Genomic DNA, 14,485 nt, shown 5'->3' on the forward strand with positions numbered 1-14,485 from the left:
GGCCGAACAACTTTCGTGCTCTAAGTTTTACACCAGCCCAACAGGAAGTCGGTTATTATACGTTGTTTGGAAAACGCATACAATGGAATGTGAAATACTCCTCCTAGGGAATTCATCCGATCGCCGCCAAACTCGGTGTGAATGAAGTCAAGACATTGAGGATGAATTCTTGCGAACAGATTTTTGATATCTCGAATGGTTTGGCCGTGGCGAGGAAACGAATTTATGGCGAATAATGGGACACAGGAAGTGTGTTATAACTTCTGCATACATTATCTGATCTTGCTGAAACTTCAGCAGTGTGTTCGTTGTAAGAGGCCGATCACATGGATGTGACCTTTGTGAGTCAAAGTTATAGCGCCACCAACTGGCAACAAGAAGTGTGTCACTTTCAAAATGCTTTGAAATCACTTTCTTATTTTTACCCGATTTGCTTAAAACTTTATGTGTATAATGTAGACACACGGCAGATGTAGACCTGTGAAAGGATTATTGATATCTTAGATACTGTTGCCGTGGCAATGCATCAAACTTTAATATTCTTTTCGGATGCTTTTGAGACTCTTCACATGCTTGAAAATGCATGAAACTCGACAGACACATCACATTTATTATACAGTAGACATGTGCAAAGTTTCAGAAATGGGCGTGGTGGAATGGCTCAGTAGCGCCACCTTTAGTCAAAAATGGGGGCTTAGTTTTTCCTAGAATCACAAAACTTGGTAGGTGTATTGTTCTCATCAAGCAGGACACCTTTCTAATTTACAGTCATTACCTCAGACCCACAGGAAGTCAGATATTTTGGTTTGAATGTGGATTTTCTGGAGAATTTTCTCTCTCTCTCTGTGTGTGTGTGTGTGTGTGGGGGGGGGGGGTTTGTCTATTCCATTTAATCTTTGTTCTTCAAGGTTTCAGGGGCTTTTGGGGCCCTTAACGTGCTCAAAAACTCTTGAAACTTTCCACACAGGTCAGAACCCACAGTCATCAGAGCCGGGCTGAAGCTGGTACCCGGGCGTGGCAGGGGGGCTCAACAGCGCCCCCTTGGACACGGTCTAAAAACTTGGTCCATATATCAAACACGCTTGCATGAATTAATATGAAACTCGGTACACATATAGATCTCATCGGGCCGAACAACTTCCGCACTCTAAGTTATTAGCTCCGCCCAACAGGAAGTCGGCTATTATGGGTTGTTTGAAAAACGCATGCTGTGGAATTTGATGTACTCATCCTAGAGAATTCATCCAATCGCCTCCAAACTCGGTCAGCATGAAGTCAAGACATTGAGGATGATAAATTCCGGACGGATTTTTGATATCTCGAACGGTTTGGCCGTGGCGAGGAAACAATGGCGAGAAAAGAGAAACACAAAGTAATATAACTTCTGCATACGTTAACTGATCTTGATGAAACTTCAGCAGTGTGTTCGTGGTAAGAGGCCGATCAGATGGATGTAACTATTGGGAGTCAAAGTTATAGCGCCACCAACTGGCATATATACATATATATATATATATACATATATATATATATATATATATATATATATATATATACATATATATATATATATATATATATATATATATATATATATAAATATAGCTGCGAGCAGCGATGGAGGGCCCAAGCCGGTGACACCGCCACCCCGGTGGCTTTAGTGTAACTAAAGGCACCAGGGTGGCGGTGCCACCGGCTTGGGCCCGCAATCGCTGCTCGCAGCTATATTTTTTAAATATTGCATTTGAAAAATAATTGTTGTCTGAGGCACAAACTCTGACCAAACGAAAGACTGAAGACTGGAGGAAAGCAGATTATGTTACATCTGGGGGGTTTGGCAATATTTGCAGGTAGACTGAGAAATAATTTTGGGTCCTTATAGCATTCCAGAACTTTCCAAACCAGATCATCTCTAAATGTTTGTGTCATGGGTTTGAACAGTTTTCTGGCTACCCACTCTTTGTAGTGCTTGGGAAACACAACATTGTACTGAATTACGCTTAGAAAAAAAAACATACACAAATCACATTACTGTAAAATATATTACAATACAATCTAATACTTCATTACTAACACCAATATGCATTTATGTTCATATTTAATATTTTGGAGTTCTGTATTGTGGTATTGTTGTTCACTTACCAGAAGTGGTCGTGGTCTGTTTACGATGCACATTTTCGTTATGGTCTAGTATTGCCAGCTGAGTGTGAGCTAACATGGAAGAGTAGTGGTTCTTCTGACAGTACTACAGTAGCATAGAGTGGGAAACTTCAAGCTATCCTGTAAAAAAAATTACATATATTCAGTCTCCACAGATAGTGTGCCACAGGTCCTTCAGGCCTTGGTTGACGCCTCCAGTTTATACGAGGTAAACTGAATATTACTTCTAGTACACTTGGGCTTTACAAAGGCAGAAAGCCTACATCTTCTCTTACACGTCGTTTCACAGCCAGTATCAAACTCTTCCAATCGTCCATTCATGACAGCAAACACTCTCAGCCTCTGTTGGCGTTGCCTGTCATGTCCTGCATGAGCTCCATCATGTCTCCTGTACTCTCCGTCTACCAGATTCTGTAGTTTGTGCCACTCCTGCTGCATCTCCCGGAGTTCCTGGTCGGTGTACTCCTGTTCAAACAAATCTCCTCTTAAATCCTCCAACATTTTTCTTTTAAAAGTCATTGTTGACTTCTAATTCGTGACCGGTGTAGGATTGAGTGCGAAACAAACACAAATTAATCTTCCAGGTGATTTGTTCAAACATAATTCCACACAAGACTCAACATTCCAGAGCCAAAATCACCAGTCCAGGGCCATAAAATCAGGCTCCAGTCAGTCTCCACTAACCAACGAAAACCCCCAGCTAAGAACTTTATGGCTATGCATGCTTCAAAGAGATGAGCCCAACTAAAGGAAGAACGTTGTCAGCGTTTGATAGTGTTGGAAAGTCTGATTGGTTCAGAGATGGCACAGCTTGGTGCTCGATCAAGATAACAGCAGAAGCTGCTCGAGCCCACGACAGAGATACAAAACAGACCATCTTCTTCTTAAGGACCTCTGAATGATCCAGGGTGTAAAATCTCTTCAAACCACAAGAACTGAGATTTTACCTATAACAATACATAAAATCATCCCAGAACAATTTTCGATGGACTTATAATCAAACATCATGCAACTACATAATTCTATGTTGTTTCTACAATATATGTGTGTGTCTAATATGCTTAGACCCTATATAATTCATGTAATTGTTATAACTATTAGATGTTTGAATGAAAGTGTGTTGTGTCTCCTATCAGTATGATCGTATGTTCTTAATTCAAAAGATGGCTTGATTGAAATCTGTGTAAAATGTTTCGTATTCTTATAATAGTAATAATGTCTAAACTGTGGCCTCTGTACTTTCTGCTAGAGTGTTGGAGAGCAAGGAGATCACAGATAACGCATGATTTACGATAAGAAGCGAGTAGAGCCACCTCCTAAATAAAGCCAGTGTCTAATTGGTCAGATCTCTTCCAGGAGGTTGGACAAACATTTTGAGTTTAAAATCTTAGACCTGAACAAGTTTTTTTTAGTCTACAGGAGGAGAAGAGAAAATGAAAAAGTAGATTCGAAAACCATCATGGAGAAGCCATGACGGAGTGACTAGACAGACTAGTAACCATGTAGACGCGCAGAGATAAAAGAACCCAAATCAAGATCAGAAGAACGGGTTCAACAGCTTCATTCAAGCCATCATCTACTCTCGTCTCAATTTCCTTTCTTTTCTTAGTTTCCTTTCTTTTCCGTTGTGAGTCTCGGTTCTAAGTTAAGTTTTGCGGCAAGATTTCGGTCCACGTTTCTTCTGCAAAGCCAGCTTCAACAAAGACTTTCCATCCATCCGCCAGCACACCACGTGATTGGCCGCCCCAGACATCCATCCCAGCAGAGGACACCCAACGAGCGAACTCGGGAAACCCCTTTTACGCCAACAAAAAGGGAACCCCAAAAGGAACGCAAATACGCAAGTAGCCTCCAGACTCTTAAGCTGAACTGGTGTATTGATATAAATTTAATAACGATAGAAGGGTTAAATTAATGATTGATGGTTCGTTCCAGTCATGTCTTATAAGTGCATAGAATCTTGAGATTTCATCATCTCACTCTTGAAACTCATTCTTTCCTCACTCTCTTTCTTTCTGCAACTCGTATGAATGTGTGTGTGTGTGTTTGTGTTAGATATTAGTTTTATGTATTAGAATAATCAATAAAGTCTTGTTTGTATTTTTAAAGAGAAGTGTTACTTGTGTTATGTGCTTACGAATTTAATGTCTTAAACTGCTGATCTAAGTTACCTTGCTAACTATAGTGTTTCACTATAGTTTGTATATTTATATATTGCAGAGCTGATAGTTCAAATGAACCGCGAACGAGTCATTTGCTCGGTTGTAATAAGTGATTCTTTTGAATTCCCTATAAATTAACTAATAATTCCTTTGAGCTAAATTGACCTGTTAGAATCACTAAAATTACTAAATTATCTTACACCGGCGTTTTGTTTTGCTCTATCCTCTGCACTTCTGTATCCGTCACTTCTCACCAGAGCTTATGATACGCATATACCAGAACTTGACTCTCTCGTGAACGCGCGGATGTACGTTACCAGAAGCCAGTGATTATAGTTTTATAAAGTTATAAATATGATTTTTTTTTCTCACAAAAACTCATTGCTTCTCTTCACAAGGCCTTTATTAACCCCCTGGAGAAATACAGATTACTTTTATGATGAATGGATGTGCTTTTTTGGGGGCTTCAAAAACAAAGTTACCATTCATTCCCATTATAAAGCTGGGAAGAGCCAGGATATTTAAAAAAAAAATTATTTCACTTGCCCCTTCAAAACATCTACAAACGTTAATGTCAAGCTTTGCGTTTTGGCGTAAAAGCATAAAATAATGTAAAAACTTCAAACATCAGTCAATATGTCAACATCAGTCAATTATAACAGTGGCCTCCAGCACTTCAAGTTGAGTATATTACCAGTGAAACCTTATTGTGCACTGAGGAATGTTGTACTGATGTATATGCGAGTATGACCAATAGGGAACACCGGGAGAATATAAATAGACATGATTGGATCACATGCATAAAACATTTTCTAAATGTAGACTGAGTGCACTTTGTATGTTTCCCAGTCAGCTTCTGGTTTCTCATGTTGCAGCTGAGCTCTTTTTATGTAACTGGGGAATTTATAAGGAGGGAAACGGCAAGTATCCTCTCCAGTCATTCACCTTCTGCTTACTACTTCCCCCTCTCTCCGCACCAATGTATTGAAGAGAACACTGATTAGAATGGATATTTTTTATTTTTGATAAAAACTTACTTGCTTTTTAAACCAATGGTCTTGTATGGATACATGAGCCGAGTCATTTATATTTATGTATGTGCTGTAGATCAGAGGAGCCCAAACTTTTTACAATTATGGGCCAAAAATCTAACTTGATTGAGGTTAATGGGTTGAAAGTAAAAGTAGCATTATATTATAAGAAGCCTGCGTCATTAGATGCAATACAGGTTAGCATGTGTTGAGTAGCATGTGTAGTTTGCTGGTAGCATAAGCTTTTCAAAACATGTAGATGATCTATAGTAACCTACACTCGAAGTTATTATAAAGGAATCTCCCATCCCGTCAAGAACTTCAAGAGTTCTTTCAAGTTTGAAGAGGATGCTGAAACATGTTTGAGCTCTTCAAATAATTTTAGATGCATATAACAATGTTTGTTGCTGTACCATGAATGCACTCACCATTTTCAATAAATTCTACATTTGTCTTTATAACTCTTCATCGTCATCGGTATGATCTATAAAGGGGGTCGCACACCGGTCGCGCAGCTCAGCGCCGCGCCGCGCCACGCCACGTCTTTTAAATTCGAACACATTATTCTCAATGAGAGTACACACACCGGCGGCGTCTGTCCGCGGCGCCCAGCAACTCAGTTTTTGTTATAATAACAATTATTTAATGACATAAGTAAAAATATAATAAATATGTAATATAGTGCTCAGCAAAATCTCCTCTCTAGCTATTTATTCTATTCAATTAACATGCTATGGTCGTTAAATGGCTTTCCTGAGGTAAATGTAACGTTATGTGACATAATTGTTCTCCTGCTGTTATATTGACCTCTTTCCGTGGTTGAAAAACACTAATTGGTCGATATTATGTATACTTTCGGTAAGTTGTAGGCCTACTGCATCTTTAAATAAAAAAGTAACAGGTGATCGGTTCACGTGCACTTGAACTGAGGCGCTCAGCGATCTGTCACGTCACATTTACAAGCGCCAAACGTATTTTTGTCTGAATTTCGTAATAAAATTGACGGAATCTAAGAGCTGAGAATTTGTTTAATATTAAAAGTACCTCTTTGCTCCACAATTTTTCTGTGCGTGAGAAAATGGATGTGTGGCGTGAGAGCGTGTGAAAAGTGTCAATTGCGTGAGTCTCACGCTCAATGCGTGAGAGTTGGCAGCCCTGGTCATGTGACATAAGACTTTAAGCGAAATCAAATGGACACACACTGTAGTTCCCAATAATCCGTTGCTTGACTTGTATATATGTGGGCTTATATACGCATCAGTCTGGATTTTCAGCTTATGATAATATATGATATTATGTGGTATGTCATGATAATATATTCACATTTCTAAAGCACAGGAAGTTTGGAACCTTTGACGGGCTGTGGTTTTAAAGATTATTGCTGAGTGGTTTGCTAAATTGGGAAGATATGGAAAGAACTGGCATTTTACTACCTCTCTTTTGCTCTCTAATTGCAGGAAAAATGAAACCCATATGAAAATTCTGTGAATGTAGTCTTTGCTCAGCACAGGCTTTGTAAGACGTTAACCAAACAAGTCCATATTTATTCCAGTCTGTGGCCTATGGTCCTTTATTATTCATGTCTCGAGCATTAATGCATCTCCTGCACGTACATAAGTGTCAACTCGCACATCGCCGTGTGCAGTTTTCCCACACGTCCTTTACTGTCAGAGTGTTACGTGTAAAAGTCTGTAGTCAGGAGTGTTAAGTTCAGTCTTTCTCTGTGTGCACAGGACCAGCATTTTTAATGAATCCAGGCCTGAGCTCTGTCCAAGTCTGACTTAATCACAGCTACAATTAGCTCTCTGAAATGCTCTACAGTGTTTAATGGGCTTTAAAGTGTGGACTTTGAGTTTTATGGTTGCTGCTGTTGTATCCATGGTGACGTGACGTGGTCTGGTCTGTGTTTTTAATTTAATTTGCGCTGTGCACCACTACCCATCTTCTTCTCTTTTCGGAGAGCTGTGGTTTACCAGTCTGGAATTAGCATATTTAAACAGACATTACAGGAATATTATGGGTTCAGTACAAGTTAAGTCTAAGCGACAACACTAGTGGCATACTTTTTTCCATCATTTTCTTATAAAAAAGCAAAAATCTGGATTACAGTGAGGCACTTAGTGAAAAGGGCCAATCTGTAAACATTAAAATACTGACTTTACTAGAAATCAAGAAATTATTTCCATTATGCAATGTAATCAACATTATGCCACAGTATTCCTTTAAGTACATACAAGTACGTACTTGTTCAACATTCTATTATAAATAGACATCAGAGTGGTAGAAACAGACCATTAGTATGAATATTTATGCGTTATGACCACTTCAGAGATTTTTTGAGGAGACTGAAATGTGTCTGTAGTGTGTGTTGACTGTATAAACTTTATGAACTGATATTTTTAATTTGTAATGTGCTTAATATTTGTCTGATTTCAGCCCCACAAAGACAAAGATGCAACACGTCTCCAACATCTCCACTGCGGTCATGTACATCATGTACCTCCTGGCTGCTCTGTTTGGATATCTGACCTTCATCGGTGAGGCCTATTACCATCATTTCCTTTACTCAAGATAGTAGAAACTGAGTACTAAAGAGTGAAAATGTGTACCGCAATGACAAAGTGACAATAAAAATATTAATCATATTCTAGTGGGAATTGGGGACAAGCTATAGCATCAGTGAGTGTTATACAGAGTTTAGGCCCGTTCACACCAAGGACAATAACTATTAATGATAATGATAATTATATAGTTCTAAAAATCATTATAAATATAAAAGAACAGCAGAGTCCACACCACAACTATAACGATTACATCTTTTTTGTTCTAGCTGATGAACGATAAAAACATTGACAGCCATTCAGAATCTTTCCTGCTTTAAAGAGCTTGAGCATTTAAAGCGACAGACAGCGCTCTTATAATAAACAGGACAGTATCGTCCGTTGGTGTGGACGCTAATATAGTTATCGTTCTTGGTGTGAAGGGCCTTTATTCTGTTGACAGAGTTAGATGTAGTAGAAATGAAGGGAACAGAATGTATTGGACTATTTATTACCAGACAGAGTATTGTTTAAAAATAGTCAGAGGCATGTGTACACAAACCAAAAATGTAAAAAACGCTGCAGATGGATGTAAAAACATGTCCTATGTGAACGTCCTCTAAGAATAACAATAGAAATGCAGATATTGTGCCAATAATCTGTTTCCAAACGTTAGATAACAGAAGCCGCTGTCGACTGTATTGTAGATAACATTCAGAGTTGTGATGTGCTAGGATGGCTAATACAGAATGAATCAAACATCTAGGGGTAGAGGTGAAGAGCAAGGCAAAATTGTCATATGTTACAGAGCATGAAGCAGCAGGGATGGGTAGTTGCCGCAATTATTAAAGGTCATTTGGTCATCCAGGACAGCTCCCTACCTTTTTACACATCAGGAGACAACAGTGTGACTGAGATGAGATGGAGAGAGTGGAGGAGGTTTTTTTTTCGTTTCATTAAGACCTGTCAAGATTGATGTGCTGAGTGGTCATTCAAGTTGAGATGTCAGAGTCTGGGTGAGATCAGTGTGACTGCAGTGGGAATGAGGAAGAGTGTGTTTTCTTATTTTAGGCACAAAATATTCACCCTCATGTTCCAGAGCTTTTGAAGTACAAGAAGATTGAGACCTGCTCAGCTAAAGGATCAGCATGTGCATGTGCTGATGTCACAGATCTAATCATCTGATTCAATAAATCTGTGTTAGATGCACGGTCATGTTGTAAAAAGTGTTAGCACTCCATCTAGTGATGAAAAATGAAAACTATTACCAGTGTGAGCTGGGAAAGAGTAATGCAGTGGTTCTCAAACTGTCAGTAGGTCTGAGAGTTGATTTAGTGATTAAAAAAATGATATACAAAACCATTAAAAAATGTAGGGTTGTTATGATTCGTTTTTAAATGTTTTCGGAAAATGTCTCTTGCTCACCAAGGCTGCATTTTTTTCAATCAAAAATACAGTAAAATTGTAATATTGTGTAATATATTACAATTTAAAATAACTATTTTAATATATTTTATAATCTAATGTATTCCTGTGATGATAAAGCTGAATTTTCAGCATCATTACCCCAGTCTTCAGTGTCACATGATTGCTGCCTAAACATTTCAATATTTTTGTGGAAACCGTAATACATTTTCCGCAGCATTTATTAAAAAAAAATATTTGTACAATCTCAAAGTTTTTTGATCAATTGAATGTATCCTTGCTGAATATAGTATTATTATATAAATGTAAGTATTCATTTCTGTCAAAAACCCCCCAAACTTTCTGACATACTGAAAATATATAAAATAATTTTAGATGGCAAAAATCCCTAGATTGAATGAATCAACTAATTACTCAACAAATAATGAATTAACTCTTTGTATTAACATTCATTTGTGATTAAATGTTTCTGTTTTTCAATTCAGTAAGTGATTCAATTCATTCAAAACTTCTTAGCTAGCAAATATTTGGCTCATTTAGGTTCAATACCTAAAAGTAGCAGTCTATTTAATCTCAGTATTTATTAAAGGAATAGTTCAAAATGAAAATTCTGTCATCATTTACTCACCCTCCAGTTGTTTCAAACCTGTATGAATTTTTTTCTTCTGATGAACACAAAGGAAGATATTTTGAAGAATGTCGGTAACCAGATAGCTGATGGGCCTCAATGGCCATAGTACTTAAACAACTGTCTGGTTACCGACATTCTTCATATCTTCCTTTGTGTTCATCAGAAGAAAGAAATGCAAATTTGAAATTGAAACAACTGGAGGGTGAGTAAATGATGACAGAATTTTCATTTTGAAGTTTTTTAGTTTGTAGTCCACAAAGTTTGTTTCACTTTTGAAATGGTCCGCCACCTGAAACATTTTGAGAACTACTGATCTAAAGCAGTGAGGAACGCAACATAATTTGAATTATTGTTGAATAAACCTTTTTTAATTTTACATTTAAATACAAATGATTTTATTTGTGTGTAGATAAGGTGGAAGCCGAGCTGTTGCACACCTACAGTCGAATTGACCCGTATGACACACTCATCCTGTGCGTTCGTCTAGCTGCGTTGACTGCAGTCACACTCACTGTACCCATCGTGCTGTTTCCTGTGAGTATTACACACTTACACACACACAAACTTTACCACTTATAAACTTAAACTTAAAAATAAACTTCATCTTATCCAGTTACAGCTTTGTTGAGGAGTCAGGATTGGATTTCAGTGTCTGTTTTCAATGCTTTGTTATTTCATGTCTTTTCTCAGGTAAGGAGAGCAATTCAGCAGCTGTTCTTCACAAATAAAACCTTCTGGTGGCCACGTCACATTGCCATAGCTCTCTGCCTCCTCACCCTCATCAACTTACTGGTCATCTTCGCCCCAAACATCCTGGGCATCTTCGGGATCATCGGTAGGTTTGGTGCTCTCGGCTCTTGAGTGATGTTGGATTCTCGATGGATTCTTTCTTTCGTTCTTTTGAAGATCCATTAGTGTGAAAAGAGCGTGAGAGCAGCGTACTGTTCCATGGCAACCTCAAGGACCTCACATTCGCTTTTATCAGCATCTGCATTAAAGTTTCAGACTATAATACTGTACGCACAGTGCCAGTCGTGCATAAATCCCCACCAGCATTATTAATCGCCTTTGGAATGTGTATATAATTATCAACAAAGTCCCATTATGCTTTCCCTTTATTACAGTACATGATAGTTTCTCCTGATCTCATACTTAACTCGTTAACACCAATTGTTTCTCCACTTCATGTGAGTTTTACCTACCTCAGAGAAAAATGGACACTATTGTTCTGTAAGGGCCCGACCACCCTATAACCTGAGAAATCTCCTTAAATGACTGAGACTTATGTAATTTGAACTGCTTTAACTAAAGATTTTCAGACACAGTTATGACTTATTCCTGAGGGATGAATCATGTTAGTGAAGGTTTAGGTTTACATTTAGTAAGTAAGTGTCTACATGTGTTTATTTGTTCCACGGGTGCCACGTCCACGCCGTGCCTCATCTTTATATTTCCTGCTGTGTTTTACATCCGCATTGTTCCCGAGGAAGATGAACCCATGCGCTCACCGCCGAAAATCCTTGTAAGTACTTGCAGACATACTGTATTCGGTTTCATCCCATCATCCATAGTGGGATCTGGTTTCTTGCCTCTCTTAGGAATGTTGATGCTTTGAAACCTTTCACACTTTTAGGCTGAGATTCTCTGAAAACTAATCATTCTAAGTGCTTTGTAAATCCCTCGGGTAAATCTTTGGTGTGACCCAAACTATTGAAAACTAATAAACTAGTTCACCTCAAGTTACAGCAAACCGCAGGAAGCTGGAGAAGTTCCTGGAGAAATTCTAAGAAATGTCCAGGTTATTTTATGTCCAGCCTTTTTTAGGGCCATTAAGAATTATACATTTTTTTTTTTTTTTTGCATTGTGAGATTGTTTTTCATGACAATCAAGCACATTTCCCCCCTCAATTCTCATTGTTGTGTTTTTTTGTTTTATTTAAAATTGCGTTGAAATTTGCAGTGAAAGTATGCACATTTTGTATTTATTGAAACACAAATGAGTCAATGCTCGTCCCTGTGATTTCTTGCTCCGCACATAAAGAAGAAAGAAACATTTGTGAAAAACCTTTAAATACATCAACAACTTTGTTCAGTTCGGGTCCGTAAAGAAGAATTTTTGTAAATGCGGTTGTCACTACCTGCATTTTCAGGAGTAAATTCGGTTGTAGAATGCAATTGTCACTCCTGTAAATGATTGAACTGTGTCTGTACAGAACAGGATTAAGCCCTAAAAGGTGAATGACTACTGAATTTAGCCGCAGTGTGTACGGGGCCAATGTGTTTCATTTTAAAATCACAAACATGAAAGTGGCACAATACAAAAGAAAATCTTAATGTTCTAAAAATTAGCTTTTTTTTTGTATGCTAATTTTTTTTAAATTTTATTTATGTCTAATTTGTTTAGACATTTCTTCAGAATATGCACCCAATCAAATTTTTCATTTGCATATTTCGATTACATCATAGTGTTAATAATCTTGCCTCTCTTCTTTTTTTATAGGCTGCTTGCTTCGCCATTTTAGGAGTCTTATTTATGATAATGAGCCTGAGCTTCATCATCATTGATTGGACGTCAGGGAACAGCAAAGGAAACAGTGGTCATTAGACCTCGTCCTCTAATGGTTTATGCTTTTTCATTTTATTTTTGGGTCAGTAGTTGGGGAGGATGCAGAATCTCTCACTAGATCAGTCAGTGATCATCACTAGATTCCTAGATTTCAATCAATGCATTATTTGGCCTTGTGACCCTGCATGTGCTGTAAATGGGGTGTTGACCCATCTCAGGCCGGCATTAATTCCATTTAAAGTCATGAAAGGGCATGGGAATATTAATTTTAAAGCTTGATATGTGGGGAGAAGATGACCAGAACTAGAAAATCAAAAGCCCGTAATAGTCAGTATGTGCCATAGTAACAGCACATGCAGTATGCAGGGTTTGCAAACAAAAGGGATTTTGCATTCTAACCAAACAGACTCATCAGCTGGTCCAACCTCCCATCCATCCCTCAATGTCATGACCTTTCACCTTTACCTCTCGGCCACATTCACAAGAGATTAGAATCACAGTAAGTGCTCAGTTCTGATGGGAGGATTGGTGTTATTAAATTGTTTATTTGATCATATCTCATTTTAGATATAGCAATACTCTGTGCAATAGCTGTGCGATATCTGACACCGAAGGCTGTTGAGGGGCAACACACGACCTCGTCTAGAATCCAGACTTGATTTGGCTGCAGTCTATTACACAATTTCAAATTTATGCAAATTGTACGTATAGAACAGATGTACATGTCACATTTTTATATGGATTTATAATGTTTATCCTTTCTACAATATTTAGAGATAAATCTATTAGCAGGTATATGAGCATATATGATATAGAAAATAGAAGAGTATTCCAATTCATCTGGTCCTCTCAAGGATATCTATCACATCCCTTTACAATATTTAACTGTTCAGCTTAAATGCCATCTTTAAAAGATTCAGATCTAAATAATTATGGTGAAAGGCACATTTTGAATATTTGAATAAATACTGCTGGTTGCAGTGGGAAAGCACAGATTGGAAAGCACAGTTAATCGTAGGGTCAGTTTGTAATGGTCTCATGAGTCCTACTGACAGACTGATTTTGAAAGACTCTGGATTTATAAGCAGAGAAATCCAAAAAAGAAAAAGAAAAAAAAATCATTCACAGGGTCTTCTCCTTGATTGGAGAAACAAATATTGTGCACATAAACGTTTTAGTTCCAGGGCAAATGGCGTAAATGTGGGTAAATGTTGCTCAGTGGAAAGCTGATCGTATTAAAATGTTGCTTCTAGTTATGCTATTAACCGAACCAGACAGATGATTTTGGAGATCGGTTCCCGATCAAAGGGTCATTTGGCGATTATTGAAACCTTAAACTGTAGCACTTTCATTTGAAGCACAACTTCCGCTCAATCTCTTGACCTAGTGACCCAGTTACGACTTATGACATAATCATAGATTAATAATATATTTTGTAGACAGATATATGAACAAAGCATATGTACTACTAACTGTAAATTGTTTGAAGGAAAAAAAAAAACAAGTAATGTGTGGATGTTTAACATGGTACATCATGAATATTTTAATCTTTGTAATTGAAACTCGTCATCCTAAAATACTATAAATCAAGCACTTACTGCAGGCCCGGCTGCATGATGAAATGACTGAGGGGGGCATGTGAAATTGTTAAGGGGGCTTAACTTTATACCATCAATGAACAATACACACTGATAACTTGCTTAGTAAAAAAGATAAGCCAGCGTCATTTATTATGCATATATGAACCCTTTCACGCTTAATTTTAATATTCTAACTGACTCCCCATAGTGAGTTTTTTCAGGGCGACTGTTATTTTAGAACGTTCCCCCTTGACCACACAACATTGCCACCTGAATTTCTATTTTTGCCGTCACATTCTCCAATAATGGATCCAAAAATGTATGAAGAAAACATGAGCTATAAAACTCAAGGCACATACCCATTTGGCATAAAAAAAAAAAAGTCTATTC

General features: G+C 37.8%; 1 protein-coding gene across 1 annotated transcript; it reads left to right on the top strand.

Moving 5' to 3' along the window:
- Positions 1 to 7,800: 7,800 nt before the first annotated feature.
- Positions 7,801 to 13,314, top strand: LOC311081154 (sodium-coupled neutral amino acid transporter 3-like). The gene is made up of 5 exons (XM_084111573.1): positions 7,801 to 7,890; positions 10,359 to 10,483; positions 10,640 to 10,783; positions 11,367 to 11,471; positions 12,450 to 13,314. The coding sequence occupies exons 1-5, from the start codon at positions 7,806 to 7,808 to the stop codon at positions 12,552 to 12,554; spliced, it is 564 nt and encodes a 187-aa protein (XP_083967699.1). The 5' UTR covers positions 7,801 to 7,805; the 3' UTR covers positions 12,555 to 13,314.
- Positions 13,315 to 14,485: the final 1,171 nt, after the last annotated feature.

This window comes from Abramis brama (assembly GCF_963993115.1).
Source record: "Abramis brama genome assembly, chromosome: 4".
Lineage (NCBI taxonomy): Eukaryota > Metazoa > Chordata > Actinopteri > Cypriniformes > Leuciscidae > Abramis > Abramis brama.

What these genes read in the sequence shown, in the direction of transcription:
- LOC311081154 (XM_084111573.1), top strand. Translation starts at nt 7,806, where the DNA reads ATGCAACACGTCTCCAACATCTCCACTGCGGTCATGTACATCATGTAC. An exon ending in TGGATATCTGACCTTCATCG is followed by an intron (nt 7,891 to 10,358) that starts GTGAGGCCTATT and finishes ATTTGTGTGTAG; the next exon opens with ATAAGGTGGAAGCCGAGCTG. An exon ending in TGGGCATCTTCGGGATCATC is followed by an intron (nt 10,784 to 11,366) that starts GGTAGGTTTGGT and finishes ATTTGTTCCACG; the next exon opens with GGTGCCACGTCCACGCCGTG.